Raw genomic sequence first — 21904 nt, forward strand, 5'->3', positions numbered from 1 at the left:
TGGAGCTTCAATTGAAACACAGTGGCTAATGCAGTCGACTGTCGTTAAAAACCATGGAGAGGAAAGAGAGAGAGTATTCCATATGAGGGTAACTTTTCAGATTTTGGACGTTTAAGCAACATCCTCCATTCTTTTAAGGGTGCTCAGTTTTGCAAGGAGCGCAGCTGCACGCAACGCACTCCTCACTGAGCGAAACGATCTAAGCCCCCTACCGTCATCCCTCCTTTCCCTCCTTCTCTTCCTCTTCTTTTCTCTTTACTTGGGTTGCATTAGCTCGGGCAAAGAGCCGAACTGGAAGACCTAGGACTGGTAAACATCATAAGGAGAAGAGTTTGATTCTGCATTGCGGCCACTATAAATCATGTTGTTGTTTTACTTTGTTTTGGGTTTTTTTTCTTTTTGTTTTTCTTTTTTTCTACAAAAGAAATCTCTGTGTTCTGTTGCTACGGTTGAAGCTCCCCCAAAACGCACAGAATCATCCTGAGGTATTTTATTTGATACAATTTGGCTTTGTGAATCCAATCAATCAAGCAAATCAATCAGTCAGTAAAGATGGATACATGATTTTTCTTTTGACTGTACAATTTGTACAGCATTAATGCTACAAAAAAGTGTTTTTTGTGGGCACGCATGTAACAAGGAAGAATGTGCATGTGCAAGTCTTTTTCTGCTAAGTGTTATAAAAAAGAACAAACAAACAAAACAAACAGATGCATAAACAATCAGATTAGGAACCAAATGTTCTGGTTAAGACTTCAAGCTTACCCAAGATCTGCCATGCACACACACAACTTACTCCACACTAAGATGGACACATGATTGATGAGCACATAACAGTGGAGCCTTCGGCTCCGTCCCTCTTCATCTTGCCCCACCCACCCCTTCCCACCCAAACAAAACGATGAAGGTAAACAAGGGATCCATCTTCAAGTAGTCTTCAGATCCTCAAGAGCCCTGGTTGATTATGGATCAACAGTAGTTGATGATCAATAATTGTTCACCCAATCCCCAGCTGCAGTGGTCAGACACTGTGTAGCACTGCTACTGCTGTACCAACCAAACAACCACAGTTCAATTCACAAAAACTGAAAACTAATAAGGTGAAATAGTTCTATAGTTATCCAACACTCTAGTGATGTGTCATGTTGATGGAGGAAGGGAGGAAGAAGAAAGGAGGAAAGAAGGAAGGAATCTTCAGGTTTTTTTTTATAGCTAATACCCTGTTTCTCAGTGGCAGGGAGGTCAAAAGGCAAAAACACATCAGCGTCCAGCCCCTCAGACAAGGTGGCAGTGGACACAATTGTCATTTCATCCTTTTCTCCCTTGTTTATCCCCTCTTTGCTCTCTTCCCTTCCAACATTTCCTTGCTCTTTTGCAGCGGTAGCCACAGCATGACACTGTTTTACTAAGCACAAAGGTTCAAGGGTAAAGGTTCGATTGTACAAGTATCCATCCGACATATCTGGCAAGACATAGTCCCTTTTCAAAAAACATGTAAAATATGTGTCTGAGAGTGTATTTGTGTGTATTTTTGTCTTCTCCGACACTGAAAAAAATCAACACATGCAAAATAATCTACTACTCTTGATGGTAATTTTCAGAAAGCTATGCTTTTTTCAAAAGCAAATGTGGGAGAGGTTTTTTAAAACTAATGGCTATTGTACTACCAAATAAGCAAACACTAAAATCCTACATAGGGGGATCCGGATGCCAGAATCCCTAATAAATCTTATAGTTTAATAGAATAAAAAAGCAATACTTTGCAATTATTTTTCTATGTGCAGCGTCACAAATGAAATGCCCTTCAATTGCCTCAGGTTTTCCCTGCTTGTCTTTCCGTTTCCATCAGTCATTTTGTCAGTCTTTTTTTATCTGTCAGTCTGTAAACATTATTCATTGATAGCACCTACATTACTCTCAGCTTCTTATCACTATCATGTCTCTACGAGGTTTTTACCGAGCACACAATACCTAACTGTCCATAAGTACTAGAGGCTCCACTCTGTTGCCATTTAGCCTCTCATCTCCTTCCTCCCTCTCTCTCCTCTTGCACTGCCAGGTGTCTCGGTGGCCATATTTGTCAGAGTAACAAGCAGCAGACCGTTGGACTAGCTCACTGTGACGCCTCTGCCCTCCTGGGACGCCTTCATGTCTGGCCACGACATCAAACGTGCCCATCTGGTCTCCCTGTCAGTCCTGTTCTCTTCAACTAACAACCCCTGAGCCTGACAGTGGAGGTGGAAAGGAAAAGGGAGAAGGGGTTGAAAGAGAGGTTATCTCCTCTCTCTGTCCCTTTAATTCCCTTCTCATATAATCTCCAATCCTTCTCACCACACCCTTACACAAATCAACCTCTTTTTTAACACCTGTAAGAGTCCTCCTTTACTGCAACGTAGGCTTTCTCTGCCCCACTAATGGGACTATGCCACTTCATACCCCTTTATAACACCTAAGGGGTTACTGATTCCCCTCCCATTTCCACCAGGATACCTTACGGCAACGTGCCAGCCATGCAGCCAACTCATTGGTACATGGCAGAGAATGGACAAATATGATGATATCATCTGCAAAGAGAGTAGTAGTAGTAGTACCATCATACCCAAGAGGGCACGAGTTCTTTTGGATTACAATGTCGAAGAGAAGAAGAAAAAAGTAGTGTGGCTATGGCATCCCTTGGTGGATAACATAGTTGATAAATTATAATACAAACCCAGAGAGGAGTAAAGAGGAGAGAACACATTATTTCTTAAACTAAACATCTGACTCCAGACTGGGGATTTTTTTATACACCCGTCTATTGCTGAACTGGGCTGAGTTTAGGACGCCACGTGGGGCCGGGTATGCACTAGTCTTATTGGCTGAGTAAGGCATCACATGCTCTTTATTGTACATGTCATTGGCTATCCGCCCATCCCGTGAGCAGTATGAAGTGGTGGATTTAACAGATGAGCGGAGATTGTTCGCATCATTGCGTGTTTTGATGGGGGGCGCTCCGAGGACTGCTGCAGGTGAGGCCACTGCCAGCTGTTTGTAAATATCAGAGGAGCTACGCCCATGGACCAGTCTGCTGCTGGTGTCATCCCTCAGCGAATGGCTGAGGAAAGGGTTATCCGAGCCATGGGCCGGGTACAGGGACTTGCTCCTCTTGCTCTCCTCCAGGTTGTGGTTAAACAGCATTGATTTGGAGCCGGTACCAAACAGTCTGCCGGAATAGGGACGCATGCCAAAGAGGTTCGCATAGTGCGAGTCAGATGCGGAGTCCAGGAAGCGGTCCTTCTCCTTGAGGCTGACGCTGCGCGCCGGTCGGCCCAGGTCTACATCCTTGGGCTTTTCTAGCATGATGTTGTCAAAGGAGTGCTGACGACTCAGCCTCAAGCGGTTTCTCTTTTGGACATGTGGCCCATCTGTCTGTGGCCAATACAGACCAAACATTTCGTCTGATTGCTGCTGCTGTTGGTGGTGCATGGTGGGACTGACCAAGGGGTCTGCAAGGAGCTGGTCCTCAGTAATATCATACAAGTTGGCTTGGTGGAGGCATGCTTCACACCGATTATACGGTGAGCGTGTGGCCGAAGTTGAGGGAGCAGATACAGTAGCAGTGTATGGCCCTCCTTGTGGGTAGCCAGCGGTCACTTTGGACAAGCAGGAACGACAGTGCGTCTGTTTGTAGCGATCAATGGATTCATGTGGGGACAGGTTTTTCTCTTTCAGGCTGTAGTGTTTAGAGTAAGTTGGGTCTGGCAGAAGATCTGAGTCGGTGTGATGTAAAGGCGAGGAGTTCAGATGAATGATGGGCTGCTCACACTTCCGATAGTTGTCACTGTGGTCGGAGTAGATCTCGGGGTAATCCAAATCATCTGCAGCAAGGCCTCGACTTTCGCGGTAGTGAATGGGGTCTGAGTGCAGGCTCAGCTCTCGGTCTGAGTCAATGGTGTAGATTTTCTCTCCTCCTCCTCCTCTCCCGGTTTGGTTGGTTCCTCCGGTGACCTGCTTAGTCTTTAAGTAGGACAGTTCCACCTCACTGCAATCCCTTGGGTATTTTGACGTCACCGATCTTTTTTTTAAGTTGTCCTTGGGCTTCAGGTGCTTGTTGTTTTCTGGGTCCTTGTAGGAGGGTGCCCTGCTGGAACAGTCGGAGATGTCGGAGTGGGCTGCGTCCTCAGGGAGGTAGCGCTGTGTCTTCATCGACATTCGTGGGTCTGGCATCAGCATGTCAGGCATCGGAGGGGGCCCAGGTGGCACCGAACGGAGTGTGTCGACTGACTTCTTCCACAGGGTCCGGGGCGGCTTGGCATTGGTCTGGACCGAATCAGCATTCACTGCCACCTCAACTGTGTTGGGATTGGCGTCATTCAGAGTCAGAGGATGCTGGCCACCTTGGAAGATGTAGTTGTTAAGGTGGTCTTTGTGACGGTTAGCAAGGTAAGACTGCAGGTCACCAGTGTCCCCATAGATCATATCTTTGGGAGCGTAGCTTCGGTTGTCAGCGTAGATGAAGTTGCCCTTCTCTGCCATCATGTCCATGATCATGGGGCCAGCTGAGTGCATGAACTCGCGTTTGGGCGAGTTCATGCGAGAGCCACTCAGGTTAGACATGTTGGTCATCTGTTTGGCTGACTTAATGAGCTTAAGCATTTTGTCTTGGGGGCTGAAGTCCAGATCTGTCTTTTTCTTCATGTCAATATGTACTCCATGGATGCAACTCCAGATTCCCTGCATGGAGACAGATGGATAAACCAGTGGAATGGAGGCGGGAATGAGGGAAATGCAAATAAAAAATGAGGGGAGAGGGAAGTTGGAGGGGGAACGAGATGAAATGGAATCGAACATTAAGAGGGGTTGGGAGAGAAATGGAGAGAGACAAACAGAATAATGATTACTTATCCACTCTAGCCAAACATATTTGCGCTCTGTATGTTTTATTGTAATATATTAAATTGGTAGTAGTGCAGCCAACAAGGTTTTTTATCCCCATTAACACAAACAAAACAGTATTAAATCGAGCTTTCTTTAATTTTCTCTGAAACAGACTTGTTGTGCAATTCAAAAAAGACAATCAAACAGCACCCTTCAGTTAAGATGGAAATATGTTTGGTGCAAGATATGAATCATCTAAACAACCCTGAATGATTGGTTTAAGAGGATGGTGCAGTCAAAACAACATAATAATTTAGAACGTTCTTAAGTAGAAAGGATTCAGAATTCATCATAAACACACCAGGACAACAAAATCAGACAGAATATTGCTTAAAAAATAATCCAACCAGGCTAAACACAGTCTCACAAGCCCAGCTACCAGCACAAACATCTGCCCATCATAACCAAATGAAATACCAGTATTTTTAAGGAGCACATAGACAAAATGCCTTGTGTCTTATATTCAGTAGAATTCATCCAGAAATAAAAACCTGAATCAACAATGCCCTGAAAATATGAGAAATTGTTACAGGAATTTTTTACAATATCTCTCATAACTCTATGCCCCAAGCCTCCCTCAACAGTGCTCCAGGGGTGATACATCTGTGAGAAGGAACATAAGTAAACTGGTGAAATTGCCATCAGTATAACTACGAGGAAGGTGAAGAAAAACACTCTTTTTATTTGGAGCAACAGCCAAAAAACAGCTGTCAATATAATGCCCGAAAAATCTCCCGCAAGTATCCATCACAGGATCAAAGTCCTTTTTATCAACACAAGATACCCCATTAAGGATGTCTTCTGCCCTTAATTGCTCTTGAGAACGGCTTTGAAATAACATCCTCTTTTCAAACCTTACTTTATCTTCTGTAAAAGTTTTTCTCTCCTCGCTACCCCCCTCTGTTAACTTTGAAAAACAGAGTCACACTCTGCCTCAAAAATAGTGCAGAGACACTGCAGTGCTTTTAGGGATGCACGTCCACGTCTTCTGCTCTCACACAAAACGAGGGAGAATGCTGACCTTTTAACAGAATGAGAGAGAATAGATTGATTTAGCGTGGGTTTGCCGTGATTTCACCCAAAAACATGCTGCAAATTAGGATCTATTTTTGTCGATATTCAGGGCTGCCTCGTGATCCCCCCCTCCCTTCTCCATCCCCATCCTCCCCTCTCATCCTCTTTTGTGCAGCCCTCCCTCCTTCCCCCTTGTTTCACTCAGTTTCTTACTTTAGCAGTAGCTGTCTTTCTCTGCATGTGTGTGCGTGTGCTCGCTCTGCTCTGCTCTCTTATTTCGCTGATAGAAAATAGAACTAAGACAGGCCTGTCTGACCCCAATAATGCTGCATTAGCCCCCAGTATACTTGCAATGCTTTGCTGCACCTTACAGCCTTGGACACGACCACTTGAACCCAGTCAGACCACCCCAGGCCCAGATATACACACAGCCACATACTCACATGTGCACACACACTCACAGTGGCCTGATTCTGCGAGCTGACTATTGGGCCAAATTTAAGACTGTTGTTTCAAAGTGTGTCTTAAAAAATTAATTATGCGCAAAGCTGGAGCAGGGCTATGTTCTGCCAAACCACAAAACAGGCTGAAGAATGCTTGTAAAACATGCCTGCACACCCAAACATGCATGTCTGACACACAAACTGGTCCTTACCCGACTGATGGAGAAAAGAAGACCCGGCTTGCCCGTGCAGACCCCGGTGAAGCAGTATCTGAGCCTCCAGTAGAAGAGATGCTCAGAGACAAAGGTGATGAGGGAGAGCCCCATGGCAGTGGCCAGCATGTAGAAGACTCCAGCCATGTTGTCTATATCCAGCTGACTGGACATCACCTCATTCTTCTCATTGTGGCAAATTCCTGTCAGCCACTGGGCTTCGAGTTCCTCCATTTCACCTGAAAAGGACAGAGAGAGACTTCACTGAATAGCTCATTGCAGGCTAAAAATGCCATAAGCTGATGAATTACAATCCGAGTTTATTCCCTGAAACTTGACGTGAGACAGAAATCTACATTTAGAATTAATAAGCTATGCATGTATGTAAAAACATCCCAGAAAATGTTTTTGTTTCAACGGTCTCATATTATGCCAATTTTAAAGTGAATTATTTAAGTTTGGTTGTCATCTAGCGAATGTTTGCACTCATTAATGTTCAGAAAACACATGATTTTTCTCATACTGTCCATTATTGCAGCGCCTCTGTTCACCCTCTGTCTTAATGCTCCATCTCTAAGGCCCTTCTCCCTGCTCTGATTGGTCAGCTCTCACAAACCTGAGCAGGCACCGCTCCCACTGTATTTCTGCTTCAGCCCTGTCAGCATTTTTACAACCACAGCTGTTTCTGGGGGCGTGGCTGAGGCCGGTGACTGTACAGTTGTGACCTCGTTCGAAGGCACAGTTTCTGAATACAGGCTGTGGGTATTTCTCTGTGGATTTAGAGTTTTTGATACTTTGGAAGTATTTATACAGGATGTAGACCTGCTTTATAATAAAAACAAATACATTTCCACAATATGTAACCTTTAAATGACATGGTGGTCAATGTTACTATCATCTACAGAGAAAGTAGGTGTGTAGTTCTACAGTGTTCTAATTCACATCACACTGGTTTCTGCGCTCAAGAAGGAATAATGTCTGTTTAAGGCTTAATATGTATGAATAGGGGCAGCATATAATCAGAGTATATGCTAACTCAGAGTATATGCCGGGGGCTAGCTGGTAAGCATGCTAACTTCAGTATATATCTCTGCAACACTATACATAGACAACATCAAAACTGTTATTTCTTCACATTCTGTTGATCATTTTAGTACATTTTTAAATGTTTTGTCCTAAAATTCTTACATATTGCAACTTTAAGAATTGTCATGTTTTGGTTAAATTTTCATGAATATATGGGTGAATTTTGATTAAAAATATCCAAATATAACCTAATCAAGGTTAAATGCTAATACATTTCTCTAACGATTTGGTTTTTCGGGGAGCTGTTGTTAATAAAATAAATTTCTTTGGGCATCACCATCTGCTGGGCTTCCAATGCCCTCCTTGTCGTCTGATAGGGCGAAGAGATTGTCTCTTTAGTGTTAATGAAAGAAAGGTAGAGAGCAACAAAGACCCTATCTCTTCTCATTCCTCACTCTGTGTTCCCTTCCCTCAGTCCCCCCACCCCTCTAGCTTCCTCTGTGACATTTGGCGCGTGGCTAATCCAATCTGTGTCATTCAGGGCTGGATAACTAAGGCTGCTAGTGAGGAAAGACAAATATCATGGTGGTGTTGAGCTACACATCTTGAGGGTTCAGTGTCACTAAGACATAATTAACCCTTTAGGACAATTGATGAGGATCTGTTGCACTTTGAATTGCCAATACACTAATAGATGTATTAACAATGCATCTGTTTAATATGACGCGAGGGCATGTATGGAATTGGCAACAATAGAGATTGAAGATACATGAGATCTTTGGGTATCAACAGGTCACTTTTTCCTTTTTTTTTTGACCGAGTGCATTCAAGGGAAAAGCTGAGGGGGGGTGTGACTGTCTGCACTGTTGCTCTGACTCCAGGGGGAAGTGTTGCTGAAATTCAAATTTTGTTCTCTTTTCAGCAGTCAGACGGCTCAAGCAATAGTCTGGTGGCCAGTCAGCTGGAACACAGGAACACAAGTATCTACAAGTTTCATCTACACTTTCAGGGCTTTTAAAAACGTTTGAGTTTGAAGCAGAAACCCAACCCAAAACATTTCTTTAAGATGTGAGTGCAGTCGCAAAAGTTTTGAGAAATTCTTCCCTGAATGTAATCCATCCCAGCTTAGGACATTCATTTAAAGTTTCTGCAGAATGCTTGTCTGCATGTTGAATAACTTTGACTCATAAACAGTAAAGCCAAAATACTTCATCATCCTGGCTGGATGATATATAGGTCTGACAGACTACAAGTCAAAATGTATGAAGTTGTACCATTGCCACTGCTCTAAGATGGATACATTTGATCTGGACTTAGCTCTCTGAAACTAGAATTAAACAGAAAGTAAGTAAAGAGGGCAAACTTTGTCCATTGCCATATGCTTGGCAACAGGTACTGCATATAACAAAAGGACATGACGATGGAATACTCCCATTTCTGTATTAATCAATCAATCAATCAATCAGAAAAAAGTGCCTTTTAACAGGCAGAGACCTCGGAGCAGAACCTGACTCGGACTATATAATTTGTCAGAATTAAAGCTTACCCCCTTTTGACCAAAGCGTTCTGGTCAAATTTACGACTATGACCTTTACAGTCATAAGTGGTTTTAGTTGGTCCTTGGTCATGATAACCCAGCCCCTGAGATAAGTGGTTCTTTGTTCTAGACCAGCAAAGACCCACTCTGGAAACCACTTCTCCTGGCCAAAACTGATTCCAGGGTAGGCACTGGCTCCGAACCAGCACTTGAACTGCCTTGGTTGAAAAAAAAAGACAAAATGTGACCTTTATCTGGCTCAGCCATGTCTATGACAAGCTGCTTTGTGTCTGTCTGTCTGTTCCTTCCTCATCCTCCTCCACTCTTTCCTGAACACATCTTCCTTCCGTCTTCTCTCCCTGTCTGTGAAAAGCCATATGCTCTCTACCCACATTGTGTCTATCTGATCAAGTAGCATCTGCCCAGACACGGACTCACTGTCATCTATCAAGGGCCTGCCCTCCCCTCACTCCCAACCTCTCTCTCTTTCTCTTCACCTGACACACACTCCTTCCTTGTCGTCCTCTCATCTCGTGCTCCCTGCCGCGTCCTCTCTTCGCCCTCTCTCTGGCCATCACACACATTCACTGTCTACCCTTTTTCCGTCCCTTTCATCACTTTCTCCCCCCGTCTGTTTCCTCTCTCTCTTCCTCTGTCACACTCTCTTTGCAGTTCTTTTATCTCTTTTTTCCCCTTGCCATCTCTCATCCCATCATCTCTTATCGCCTTTCTCTCTTTTACTTTTTACAGTAACACTGAATTTATGAGCATAGTGCAAAGATACTACAGATTTTTAAACTGTGAACATTTGGAGTGAATGACTTTGGCAAAAAAGCTACATGAATAAAATGACTCAATGGGCTTAATATAGGGAGACGGAAACAAAGCAAAACAAAAACACAGTCTGATTTTTGTCGAAAAATCACCCAGCCGTGAAATATGATGGAGTGTGGTCTGCATGCTCTGCGGCCCTGATAAGATTCAGTTCGAGAGGATTATTATGACACCAATGTTCATTTAATCAACTTCAGTGCACTTAATGTGAGTGGCTGCGAACGCTTGCATCAGCAAAACGCTTTCGATGTAAAATGTAAATGAATCTGTCACTAAAAGCTCGAGCTGTCTTGCTTTCCTTCTGTTTTGCAGCAGGAAACTGTTTATGTAAGAACTTCTGAGGTACTGTAATAAAGGAATGTGGTGATTCAGAGTAATGCATATACACACACAAACACACACACACACACACAGATCTGGTGCTGCAGAGAAGAATATATTAGAATAACTTACACACTCTGCCCTCTGTTTAGAGCAGCCTTTTGTGTCCAGAATAACATCAAAGGACTATTTATACTTCACTGCTTTCCCTTTGTGCTGTCAGCAGACAAGGCAGAGATGTGTGTGTGTGTGTGTGTGTGTGTGTGTGTGTGTGTGTGTGTGTGTGTGTGTGTGCATGAATTGCAATACTGGCAAGGAACGATGTAACCTTTGCCTTCGTGGATAGTGTCCTGCACTTTGGATTTGTATACGAGAGGGCTTTGCGAGTGTGTTCCTCACCGTCTCCGATGATGGCCAGGATGGCCAGGTCCACCTGTCGCTTCCAGTAGGAGCCTTTCTGCAGAGCGATGCCGTAACCGGTGGTCGCAAAGATGTACCTGAGCACGAGCACGTCCAAAGACACACACGCAGACACACACACACAGAAAATACATATTTTAACCTTTAAACAAATCTTTTCACCTTTATTTCTCCAGATGGCGTCACTGTGAATACAAATATCTTTAAGGAGATGCCTCATGCATAACGATGCATATAAATGTCATGAAGTAGAGAAGTGGATATTTAGGTCGCAGAGGTACAATCAGTTCAGAAAAAAGTCGTAGTCTCTGGCCTTAAAGGGGAGGTGTCAGGTCTGTCTTAAAACAGAACTGACATGCCCCATGCATGTACATTGAAACAGCGTTGGCCTCCTTTATCATTCCTCCTCGTCACACTGACCGTAAAGAGATCCCTTCTGAAAGCAACGTAAGAGATGGAGGACAAACGCCCCAAGCCATATGAGGCTTCAGCAGTCTAGACTGATCAAATATGTATCTTGCGGAGTTAGTTACTTTTTAGTACAAAAAAAAATCCTCTTTGCGCCACCATGCCGCCACTGCAGTTTAGCAAGGAGGACACAAAGAGGGAATTTCGCACTAAAAAGACCTTAACTTTGGTAGATGCCAGCTTGATTTGTCTAACTCAAACTAGTGAAGTCTCATATTATCCTCATCTGAACTCAAAAAGTAGAATGTGGATTTTGTTCTCCATCACTGACATCAAAATCGCTTTAGAAATGGACCCCCTTGCAGCCAGTGTGGAAAGGAGAAACGACTGAAATGACCAATAATACTTTCAACGTACATATGGACATTTGTGTACCTCTTACTTAAAAAATCTCTTTTTTTCAGTCAGTTATAATCATTAAACTCATCAATCATGTTCCAGGTGTCTTGAAGTTATCCACAGTGACTGGTGCCTGTTCTTTCTCAAAAAATATGAAAATTCTATAATGTTACTAATTAAATCTATTCCCATTAAATAAACAATAATTTATTTACTCCTTCTTGTGAAGGGCTCATTGCATGGATGAAATATAAAATACTCCTTTGAAAACAATTCACCCCTGCTCTGATCTCTCCAGGTCTTCTTCTTTCTTCATTCTAATACATCACTTCCTTGTTTTGGACCAATAGGATTGCACATTGATAGGGAACCTCCTTCCACTCGTCTCATTAGTATACAACAATCTAGGGTGTGTTATGCTGCAATCCATTGCAAGCCGGAAGTCGATATTTCTGAGTCAGTATTCCCAATTCCAATCTAAATGCGAACCGGTGCATTTTCTCAGGAAAACATGGACGCCTACGGCAAACTGATGTTTGTATGTCAAGTCTGACTTAACAGATTAGGGCACTTAGAAAAAGACAGGAAACAGCACGTTTCACTGTGATGTCAGTCTTTGAGGATCTTGACTAAATTTCCTGCTCAGAATTCCGACTTAGATGAATGTTACATTGCACTTTTCTTTGTCGGAGGTCGTTTTATCGTTCCGAGTGCAATGGAATGCAGCACATTGACCCTGATGAAGATCAAACCTTAATCTCACCGAGCAATGAGCCTTTCACATGATGGAGTACACCTAAAGTTATCAAAAAGCACCTGTATATGATCAAAATAACTATGGCTTTATGTTTAAACCATAACATACTATTTATCTAATGGATCTGAATATCAGTCAAACATATGTGGTTGTCACCAGAACACTGCACTCTGACAGTTCAAGTCATCGGTACCTTGAACCAGTGACTTCAGTCGCAGCTGGCTTCAGTGCAACAGGACCTGACTAGAAGAGAGTTTACACTTAAAGGTGCAATATGTACGAATTTTGTTTCTTGCGGAGCCAAGTTCCGTTGCTTGCCTGCCCGGTTCTGGTTGTGGTGCCCATTATGGTCCTCGCTGGGTCGCCCCCATCCCAGGCTTGAAAACCTCGTCCTCCTGGAGCTCCAAAGTTCCTTCGCTAGCGCTGTAAACAACACCAACACTCCCCAGGTCTGAGCTTCCGGTGAGAGTCAGCGAACAGAACCATGAGCTGCATGGCTAACTGAGCTAAATAGCTAACAGCACCTACAGTTAGTGGTGATATGTGGTCCCACATTTATTTAGGCTATGAATTCGGCAGGTGGCCGATTCTTACATATTGCACCTTTAGAAAGCAGATTGTTTCTTTCAAACAAACCAGATACAACCTGTTAGTTTGTGAACTTTGGAGGAGCTGGTAAGCAAATTGTGTTACCTTGAGACAGAGCAAGGCATGCTGTTTCCACCTGTTTTCAGTCTTTGTGCTAAGCTAAGTTAGCTGGCTGTTGGAAGCTTCATGTTTACTGTATAGATGTGAAGGTAGTCAATCTTCTCATCTAACTCTCACCAAGAAAGAGAATAAGTGAAATTCCCAAAGTGTCGCACAGAACTCAGTAAATATGCATTTTCAGAATCCATCTGGGTTGTATTTTCATGCGTCTGTGCATTACACCTATAAACAAACATTTGCAAAACTCTTCAAACAATTCTTTGCACCAAATTATGGCAGGATCAGACCATGAGGCGAGGAGAATCCCCACTAAAAGTGTCTTTTTTAACAAGACTTAAGGCGTTAGTTACCCGCTGCCAATGGTCACCAGCTTACATCCCTCATCTCTGCCGGCCATGTAGTTCAACACTGCAGCATCATAGATGAAGGCGTCGAGTTTACTGCAAAAAGAGGAGAGAAAAGAACGGAGGAAAGAGACAGAAGAGGACAGATAGACGGAGGGTGTGAAGACACAGCATGAGGGGTTTTAATATGTTTTTTAAAGAGAGTGAGCGAGGAGTGCACAGGAGAGGACAGAAAGCAGGAGAGCGGGCTTATTTTTCAGAATGTGTTGCTCGCGGATCAATTCTAAAGTGTTAAATCATCTTCAATAGGACTTCAATCCGAGCGTAACCAAACACACAGAGGACACAGTGGGGGAGTGGCTGCGGTTCAATACAGCACGCTTCACTGCTGATAGGACCTTGGAGGCACATGGACAACCTAAACAAACTTGAGACAGACACAAACATTTACACTGTCTCTCTCTCTCTCTCTCTCTCTCTCTCTGTCTCTCTCTCTCTTTCTGCCCCCTGTCCACACACACACAGACACAGACACACACACAAATAAGCAGGTTGCGAAGTGGAACGTACAGACGAAAATATCCCAGACTCAGACTGACATTTTCAATGTAACTGATGCCATCACTTACCGCTGCTCTCTCACTCTGTCAGTGCCCATACACACACTCTCACTCTCTCTCTCTCTCTCTCTCATACACACACACACACTCGCACACACACACAAACACACAGAGAGCCCTGCTAATAGTGCAGTGACTGGCTGGCATTTACTGAATGTCAGATCCAGCCCTCTAACGGAGGCTCACAGCCGATAGTTCAGCTGTGTAATTAGCTTAACCCAGCACTGGCTCCATCCACACGCAGGTTGTGTGTCCAAACATGTCGGAAACCGGGTGCGCGCATGTGTGTGTGCGCACACTTCAGTATGTGTGTGATTGTGCGCATGTGAACATGGATTTTGTCCGTGCATGTTTGTAAACGCCAGCCAGACATACTGTGGCTATAATAGCTTGGAGTGAGGTTCAGCCATCACAATCTGTCACACCTTTATTTGAGTGAATGAAATGTAGCAGCACAGATTTTCTTGCCACTTTCCATCTATACCTTTGAATGAAAAATTTATAAATGACCGTTTAGTGTGACTCTAAATCTTATTTTACACCACTACAGGGAAACTCTACAGTAGAGTACATAACCTGTCAGTTGAACTACTCTACAAAAGCATCTGGACCCCAAATAAAACATAACTTACGAGTTGGGACGCTGCGGAAAAAGTAAATAAAAACAGACTGTAATCTTTTGCAAATAAACAGTGTGGTTTTGCCAGTATGTTCCTGAGCCCATGCAGTATAATGCCCTTTATAAACCTCGCTCTATTCTTGCTTGCTTATCACCTGTCAGCAATGAACCTATTTACCTGTGGAATGTTCCAAACAGGCGTTATTGGAACATTCCATAACATTCCTGGTCGTTTCCCGCTCCTGTCCTGTCAACTTGTTTAAAACATGTTGCTGGCATCAAAGTGAGAAGCACATATTTACAAAAAATCAATGAGGTCAATGAGGTAAAACATTATATAATACTGTCTCAATGTTTTTTGGAATCAACGGTGTGTATATGAATCCTAATCTAAAATCCTAAACCCTAACTCTACCCCTGACTCTAACCCATTGGCACAAATTGTGAAAGGTTTCCTCAGAAAAACATTTTCTCCACATAGAAACCTTTTGAATGTTTTACCATGACACTGAATGTGTGAAATCCAACACATCCTCATACCTACATGACTGAATATGTGGATTGTCAGCATCTCCAAAGACATATATCACCAGTCCCAAAGCTACATGACCGTTGTAGCTTAACAGACACACACACACAGGACCTTTGTCGTACAGTCACGGTTTGGTTAGGTTTAGGAAAACATTACGTTACACTATCTATGTGACGTAACTTCACTATGTTATTAAGTTAAATGAACTCACCATTGACTTTTTGTTTTCACACTGGACATGAACAGCTGCCCCGTGAAGGAAAGTCCTGTGCTTATTTAACCCGATCATCCATCCCCAGCTTCCTCTCTATATACAGACTTTTCACTCTACTCTACTACTTCCTGTCACTTCCTCCTTTGCAGCTATAATAGAGAGGCGAAGTCCATCCCTTCCAGTGTGCACCATGGGACCTTACTTTGGAAAAATGTGTACAGTAGTCTATGGGGTGAGACAAATGCATTTTTGACTTTGTCTGAATTGTGCTATGAATCGTTTGACAATTTAAAAGATAGTTTTGTAAATCAAGTAAGTCGCAGTTTGTCGTAAAGATCAATATACATCACCGTCACCTCGGCACAGAAAAAGGACTAAAAAAGGGATGATCATAATAAATGTGGCCATATTGACAGCTGCAGATATGTGAATGAAGAGTAAGTCAGTTTTGTGACATGGATAATATACTGGACCGACTCTGTAAGGTTTCGGTTGTGGGTTTTGGTTAATGGAGACAACTTCACTTACATGACTGTTGGCTGTGTAGTCTTTCTGATTACATATGTTCAGCCTTCTATTTCATTAGATTTTATCCAAACTGCGACATTCTTACATTTTTAAAATGATCTTTTAAATTGACATAAATCATTTGTTTAATTCATGGCACAATTCAAACGGTATCAAAACATTTTTTGACTCTTGCCATTCACTACCATGCATATTTTTTCTGAAAGAAGAGCCCATGGTGGTCCACCTGAAGGGGCGTGACTTCACCTCTATAACTACAAATGCTGCATTAGGTCGTCATCTAACAACAAACGTAAATATGCGTCATTTCATATCAGAGTAACATGAACTATCTTCAGACTGACTACATCACCGCCCAATAAAAACTCAACTCACATTGGTGTGGCCAGTAAAATGCAATGCAAACAGTTCAGGTTGAAGGTTCATGAAAGGCCAAGACTGTTGGTGTGGAATCTCCAGAAACTCTGGAAGTTAACAGTGATAACTCCTCTGCTCCTGTGTGTTTGCATGTAAAAAATGTGAATTTTAAATTGTCACATCATACATGGCATGTATTTGCATGTATTGTTTTTGCCAGAGCCCTTTGTATTGGGATCCCCGCTGCGCCAACACAGTGATCTCATTGAAAATGAATGAATGACTCTTGAATTGCTCGTGCCAGTCTGGCCACCAAAGCATGTTGGCATTATGTGATATTTTTGCAACAGATACAATTGCAACAATTTCATGTTATTGCTCTTACACTTATGAAAAAAAATCTTAACTTTGCTGGAATTGTGAGCAATTTAGGTCCTGAAATGTAATTAAATCAATTCAGCTCCCCTGTGTGTCGCTGTAACAGATTTTGCGTGTAAAGCCTGTCAGCATTATGTGTGATCACAGCTAATCCAGCCATCGAGCCTCAAACAGCTGAACGCTGCAGTGTTGCTCATCTGCTAATACCACCGAATGGAATTATCAATGAGGGTATTACTGACTGCACACACCTGCAGCCAGCTGTGTGTGTGTGTACAGATACACATGAGCGTGTGTGTTTTTAACATATTTCTAAGCACTTTACTTGTGCAAGTGTAGTAGTATTAGTTTACAGAGGTATCTATGTGAGAGTGGGCGCGTGTTCTTACGACTGTGCTTTATGTTAATACAATAACACAGGCCAGAGCCACTGAGAGCATTATAGATGCTGGAGTGGTTTAAGCTGTCTTTACGTGTTTACATCCAGCTCACTTATGACTTATGGATGAGAGAGAATGAGCTGAAAGACATAACTGCATAAAAATCATGAATCATGAATTATATCCTCATATTTAATGTGTGTGTGTGTGTGTATTCTATTCCCCGTTTCTTCCCCCTCTCTGTGAGGTTTCTTGTCCTTCGAGCAGAGAATTCTGATTGGATCCCACCCCACAGCCATTAACCAATCAGAAATAACACGTATCACCTCGTCAACCTTTTGTCCTTTACATTGGATTCTTTCCACTTTTTTCTCTGCCATCGCTCCATGTCCCCTTCCTCCATCTCTCTTCCCATTCCCCTTTATACTCTTACCCTCAATTTCCCCTGTTTCCTTTCTGCGTTGCCCCCCATTTTTCATTCCATTACCACTTTCTTCTTCTCCAGTCTCCCTGATGCCCTTCACCCTTCCTTCATATCCTCCAATCACGTATGCTGCCCTTGCCCCCTCTTCTCTTTTTCCCATGTGATGGTTTGATGATAGTCACCCCTCTCCTTCTCCTCCTTCCTTTTCTTTTCACTGTCTTTACCTCCACTTTTCTATCCATCCAACCCTTTCAAACTGTTCCACACGTTCAATCTGTCCTTGGTTAGCTTTGTGTAAAGCCCTCCACCCTCTCTTACACACCAACACATTCCACGGAAGTATATTGATGACAAAAGACTTGAGAGAGCACAACACAAATTGTGAGAGTCAGTCTGCAAGTCATGTTGAATGTCAGGGTCGTGTCTTTTTCAAAGTTAAAGTCTGCACAATATAGTCAGCTTTTGAATATACTGCTCCTCTTTAGGGAGGGAATTGCAACCGTATGATTATTTAGGACAACATGTGATTTACCGCCTTGCTGTCTTTTAATTTGGGCCCTTAGGGAACACAAGTTTCTTGTTATTTTTTTTCATACAAAGTGTACCTCGTTATCTATCCTTTTCTGTAATGTCATCTTATTTCACTTATGGTTTTACTTGTTTCAGGTGATTCACCTGTTTTGTATTTAGGCTTTCTGTTTGTGTTTCTTGCTGTCAAGGACTTTTTGTCTGTTACTCAGCTATATTGGATTTGAGGTCTCTACGTTAATGTATTTCAGAGTTAAAATAAATGTTGAATGAATGAAATAAATGTGATTTAGATATTTTATAGCTATGTGCATATTACCCTTGAGCCTACAGTTTTAATTTGGTTGTGTGGATCTGCACTGTAGATTCTACCTGTTCAACCGATCCCCCTAGTTTATTCATACCGGCATGCCCAATTTGCACCACACCTATTCTGAAAATGCTGTCATTCCAAATATAGCGGCAGCCCAACATATTGTATATATCAAAACATTTTTTTAGTATAATTTCAGTTTGAACTTTTTTTGAATCCCAAATGGAGTCGGATCAGATGGTAACCAGGCTCGTTAGATTTTGTGACAATGAACCTCATTCATAAATGTTTTTTCTTATCATGGTTCTAATAGTTTTCTCAAATAAAACTATTCATTCAAAATATAAAAGCAAAAGAAAAAGTAGAAATAAGAAAACCCCACATCTTAGAAACAGAATATACACAAAGCCACCACACTATGATCTATAGCTAGTGACTATTTGCCAACAAAGTGAATGTAATTTAAAAAAAAACACCCCTGCTTTTATTCTGAAAGATGAAGGAAGGATTTAACAGGATGTCCCTTCACTTCCAGGTCAAATTGACCCGTTGACTATCATCTCTCAGTCTGAGTTTGGGCTCCGGAGAGTCAGATTGTCAGCACTGAGGGTGAGCAGCTTTGATCATTATGAGTGTGAGAATCCCTGCTGTATGTGCGGCTCCGACGTGACGCAATTCCTCTTGCACCAAATCGTCTCTTATTTCCGGATTATCGGAAATCTGATTTTACATGCCTGCCATGCCTGTTAAAGCTCGACCTGCAGACTGAGCAGCGCTTGAATTTGTTATTTTCTCTCTCAAATCCTTTATCGTCTTTATACTTCCATAACACACCACCAGCAGTCCCATTATAGAGGCCAGTGCTAAAAATAGCTCCCGCTGCTCCCAATGAGGAAGCCCATTCATCCCAGTCTCAGAGGAGCTGTCACACACACACACACACACACACACACACACACACACACACACACACACACACACACACACACAAACTCACACATGTGACAGCATGTACTGTACACTTACAGCCATGCGCACACAAACACATCAATATGTAGGTGCACAAACAAATGCACACGCTTTAGTGTTCTCTGAGTCTGACGAGGACATATTTGGCATTAGTGAAACAGTGTTTGATCTCAGATCAGTTACCCCGTTTTGAGGTTGACAAGTGCGTCCACGACTCCAGTTTGATGATATTTCGTCATGTACTGGTGCATGGCGGGGTAGTTCCTCCTGATGTTCCTCTCTGTGGATCCGTTTGGAACCGTCCCGAAGCGGAACGGAGGTGAGTACGCATACGGGTTCTGAAACTGAAGAGGAGAAGAGAAAGGAAATAAAGAGGGATGAAATAGAGAGGAAACAGCAAAGTGTAAAGAGAACAGGGCCCCCGATGTGAATGTGAATCAAAAACACTGCAGCTGTAAATACTGTGTGTTTTATTTTCAACTTTTCCAGCATTTCTTGACATTTTTTAAAGTTTAATTCTACATTTCAGTATTGAGTTGTACTTTTTAAAACATTTCCAAATAAGTGTGCTGATGCTTTGGTCCTGCGTCAGCACCACCTGTCTATTAGCAGTTTAAGGTCTGTGAACACCTAAACGCTCAGTGGCTGTACTTTTTCTGTCCGATAAGTCCTATAAACACAAGTGAGTCCATTGCAATATCTCATATTTGATTCGACCTCACCGATTTCCAGAGATAAATTCTGAGAATACAAAGGCTTGACTCGTGTCTGGTAGTGGGGGAACTGCAAAATACAGCAGCAACCAAATAGGATGGAAAAATGTATGTAAGCCTTTCTGTTCCATCCACGGCAACTTTAACCAGCATGCGTAATCAGATTTTTATTCTACTCTATATTCTATTCTACTGTAAATGTCTTCACATGCATTTTTAAGCTCCCTTCCTTTATAGGTCCCTGTTTCCCCAGCTATATAAAATATTTATTTATCTTATCTGATTTATTTTTAAGCGCGTGGGAATTAAACATGTTTTAGATTCAGAAATCAATGTATGGGTTGAAACGTGTCAGGAAGTCGGATGAGGGGCTATTCTTTATGCCTGAGGTGTTGTCAAGAAATCCGATTAGCTCTTTGTCTTGCAAAACATCAAAGGGTAGCTGCCCTGGGGAAGACATGATTAACAATATTAAACATAAACAGGCCTTTATGAGATCAGCAGTTGAGAGGCCACTTCCTTTCTCTCGTTTGCGTCTTCCTCGAACCGAATATTTTCTTTTTTTTAAAATCCTTTCATCCATCATTTTTCACTGCCTCCATCGTCCTCCCACCACGTCCTCGTCTCTCTCAGGTATAATCTAGTCAGTGTACAGGTCAAGGGTTTTGTAGTGGTGTGCTTGAAGCTTGGGTAACAACGTAGCCTCAAGCACTGCGGTAACATCTGCCCTCAGTGCCAGAAACATGAAGCCCATCAATTAGAAGTGTGTATTATGAGCGCCACTCTTACCACATTGTGTGTGTGTGTGTGTGTGCGTGTGTGTGTGTGTGTGTGTGTGTGTGTGTGTGCGTGCGTGCGTGCGTGCTGGTACTTGCTACATAGGACCGGACCGGAACATGTTTTTTTTTTACCTACAAAGTGGGGACATTGTTGCAAAGTGAGGACATTTTGGCTGGTCCTCACATTTCCAAAGGGCTGAATACCCCCAACCCTTACTCTAACCCGAAGCAAAACCTGATTGTATCCTAACCCTTAACCAAGGTATGAAGGTAGCACTCACACATATCTTCAGGACAGAGTTGACTAATTTCACCGATTTATTGGGCCATGTCAGCCAACATGTTAACGTTTCGGCCTAGTGGCCTTCACCAAAGCATCAATAGGCCGAAACGTTAGCATGTTGGCTAGCGTGGCCAGAATAAATTGGTGAGATTTGTCAACTCTGTTCTTAAGGGTTAGGTTACAATCAGGTTTTGCTTCGGGTTAGAGTAAGGGTTGGGTTAGGAATTCAGGGCCTTTTCCGGCCGTGCTGAGTTGATTTTTGATTTTCCTTACCAATTTAATTTAATCATGCCTAGTTGACCTGAGCCCAAGATGGATCCCCTCCAGTAGGGGTGTTGTGATATTTATGATAACTGTGATATTCACAAAATGAAATATTGATTTCGTGTTAATAACACAAAAGTACTGCAGGGAAGGAGCGTATTTACAGCCGCTCATGTGACTAGTCAAGACAAGTGCATCATCAGTTAAAGACAGACAGTGAAGCAGGTAGCCCTGCTGTAATGGAAATATGATTCCCTGCCACGCTAGGCTAAGGTGCCGAGTCAAACCGAGTCAAGCAGAGCCTGCTAAAGTGTATGGAAAAGCCCCATTAGTTGTGATGGTTAAGGTTAGGATGAGGGCCTCGGGAAAGGATTATGTCAATGCAGGTTCCACAAGTATGACATTACAAGTGTGTGTGTGTGTGTGTAGTATTATTGAAACAGTTATGTAAAATAATATTCCATGACCTTCTCATACATTCACATGTCTGTTTTGCCTCACATATTTATATAACATGCGTCAATATAATATATATGTAAATATTTATAGATATAAATGTATCTGCCTGCACGCATGTGCATCTCTAATAAGCAGGTCAGAAAGCGGGCGCGTTTGTCAGACTCTGCCGTGTGTGTGCGCCAGTGCATGCGTTAGCGGTGAAGT

General features: G+C 42.6%; 1 protein-coding gene across 1 annotated transcript in view; it reads right to left on the reverse strand.

Moving 5' to 3' along the window:
- Positions 1-2751: 2751 nt before the first annotated feature.
- grin2aa (glutamate receptor, ionotropic, N-methyl D-aspartate 2A, a) overlaps positions 2752-21904 on the reverse strand; it is a 147320-nt gene continuing 128167 nt past the window's right edge. The window contains exons 10-14 of the mRNA XM_073494370.1: positions 19386-19546; positions 13347-13436; positions 10704-10801; positions 6587-6825; positions 2752-4713 (exon numbers count right to left, since the gene is read on the reverse strand). Coding sequence (XP_073350471.1) covers positions 2752-4713; positions 6587-6825; positions 10704-10801; positions 13347-13436; positions 19386-19546 — 2550 coding nt within the window. The remainder of the gene's footprint in view (positions 4714-6586; positions 6826-10703; positions 10802-13346; positions 13437-19385; positions 19547-21904) is intronic.

This window comes from Pagrus major, chromosome 23 (genome assembly GCF_040436345.1).
Source record: "Pagrus major chromosome 23, Pma_NU_1.0".
Lineage (NCBI taxonomy): Eukaryota > Metazoa > Chordata > Actinopteri > Spariformes > Sparidae > Pagrus > Pagrus major.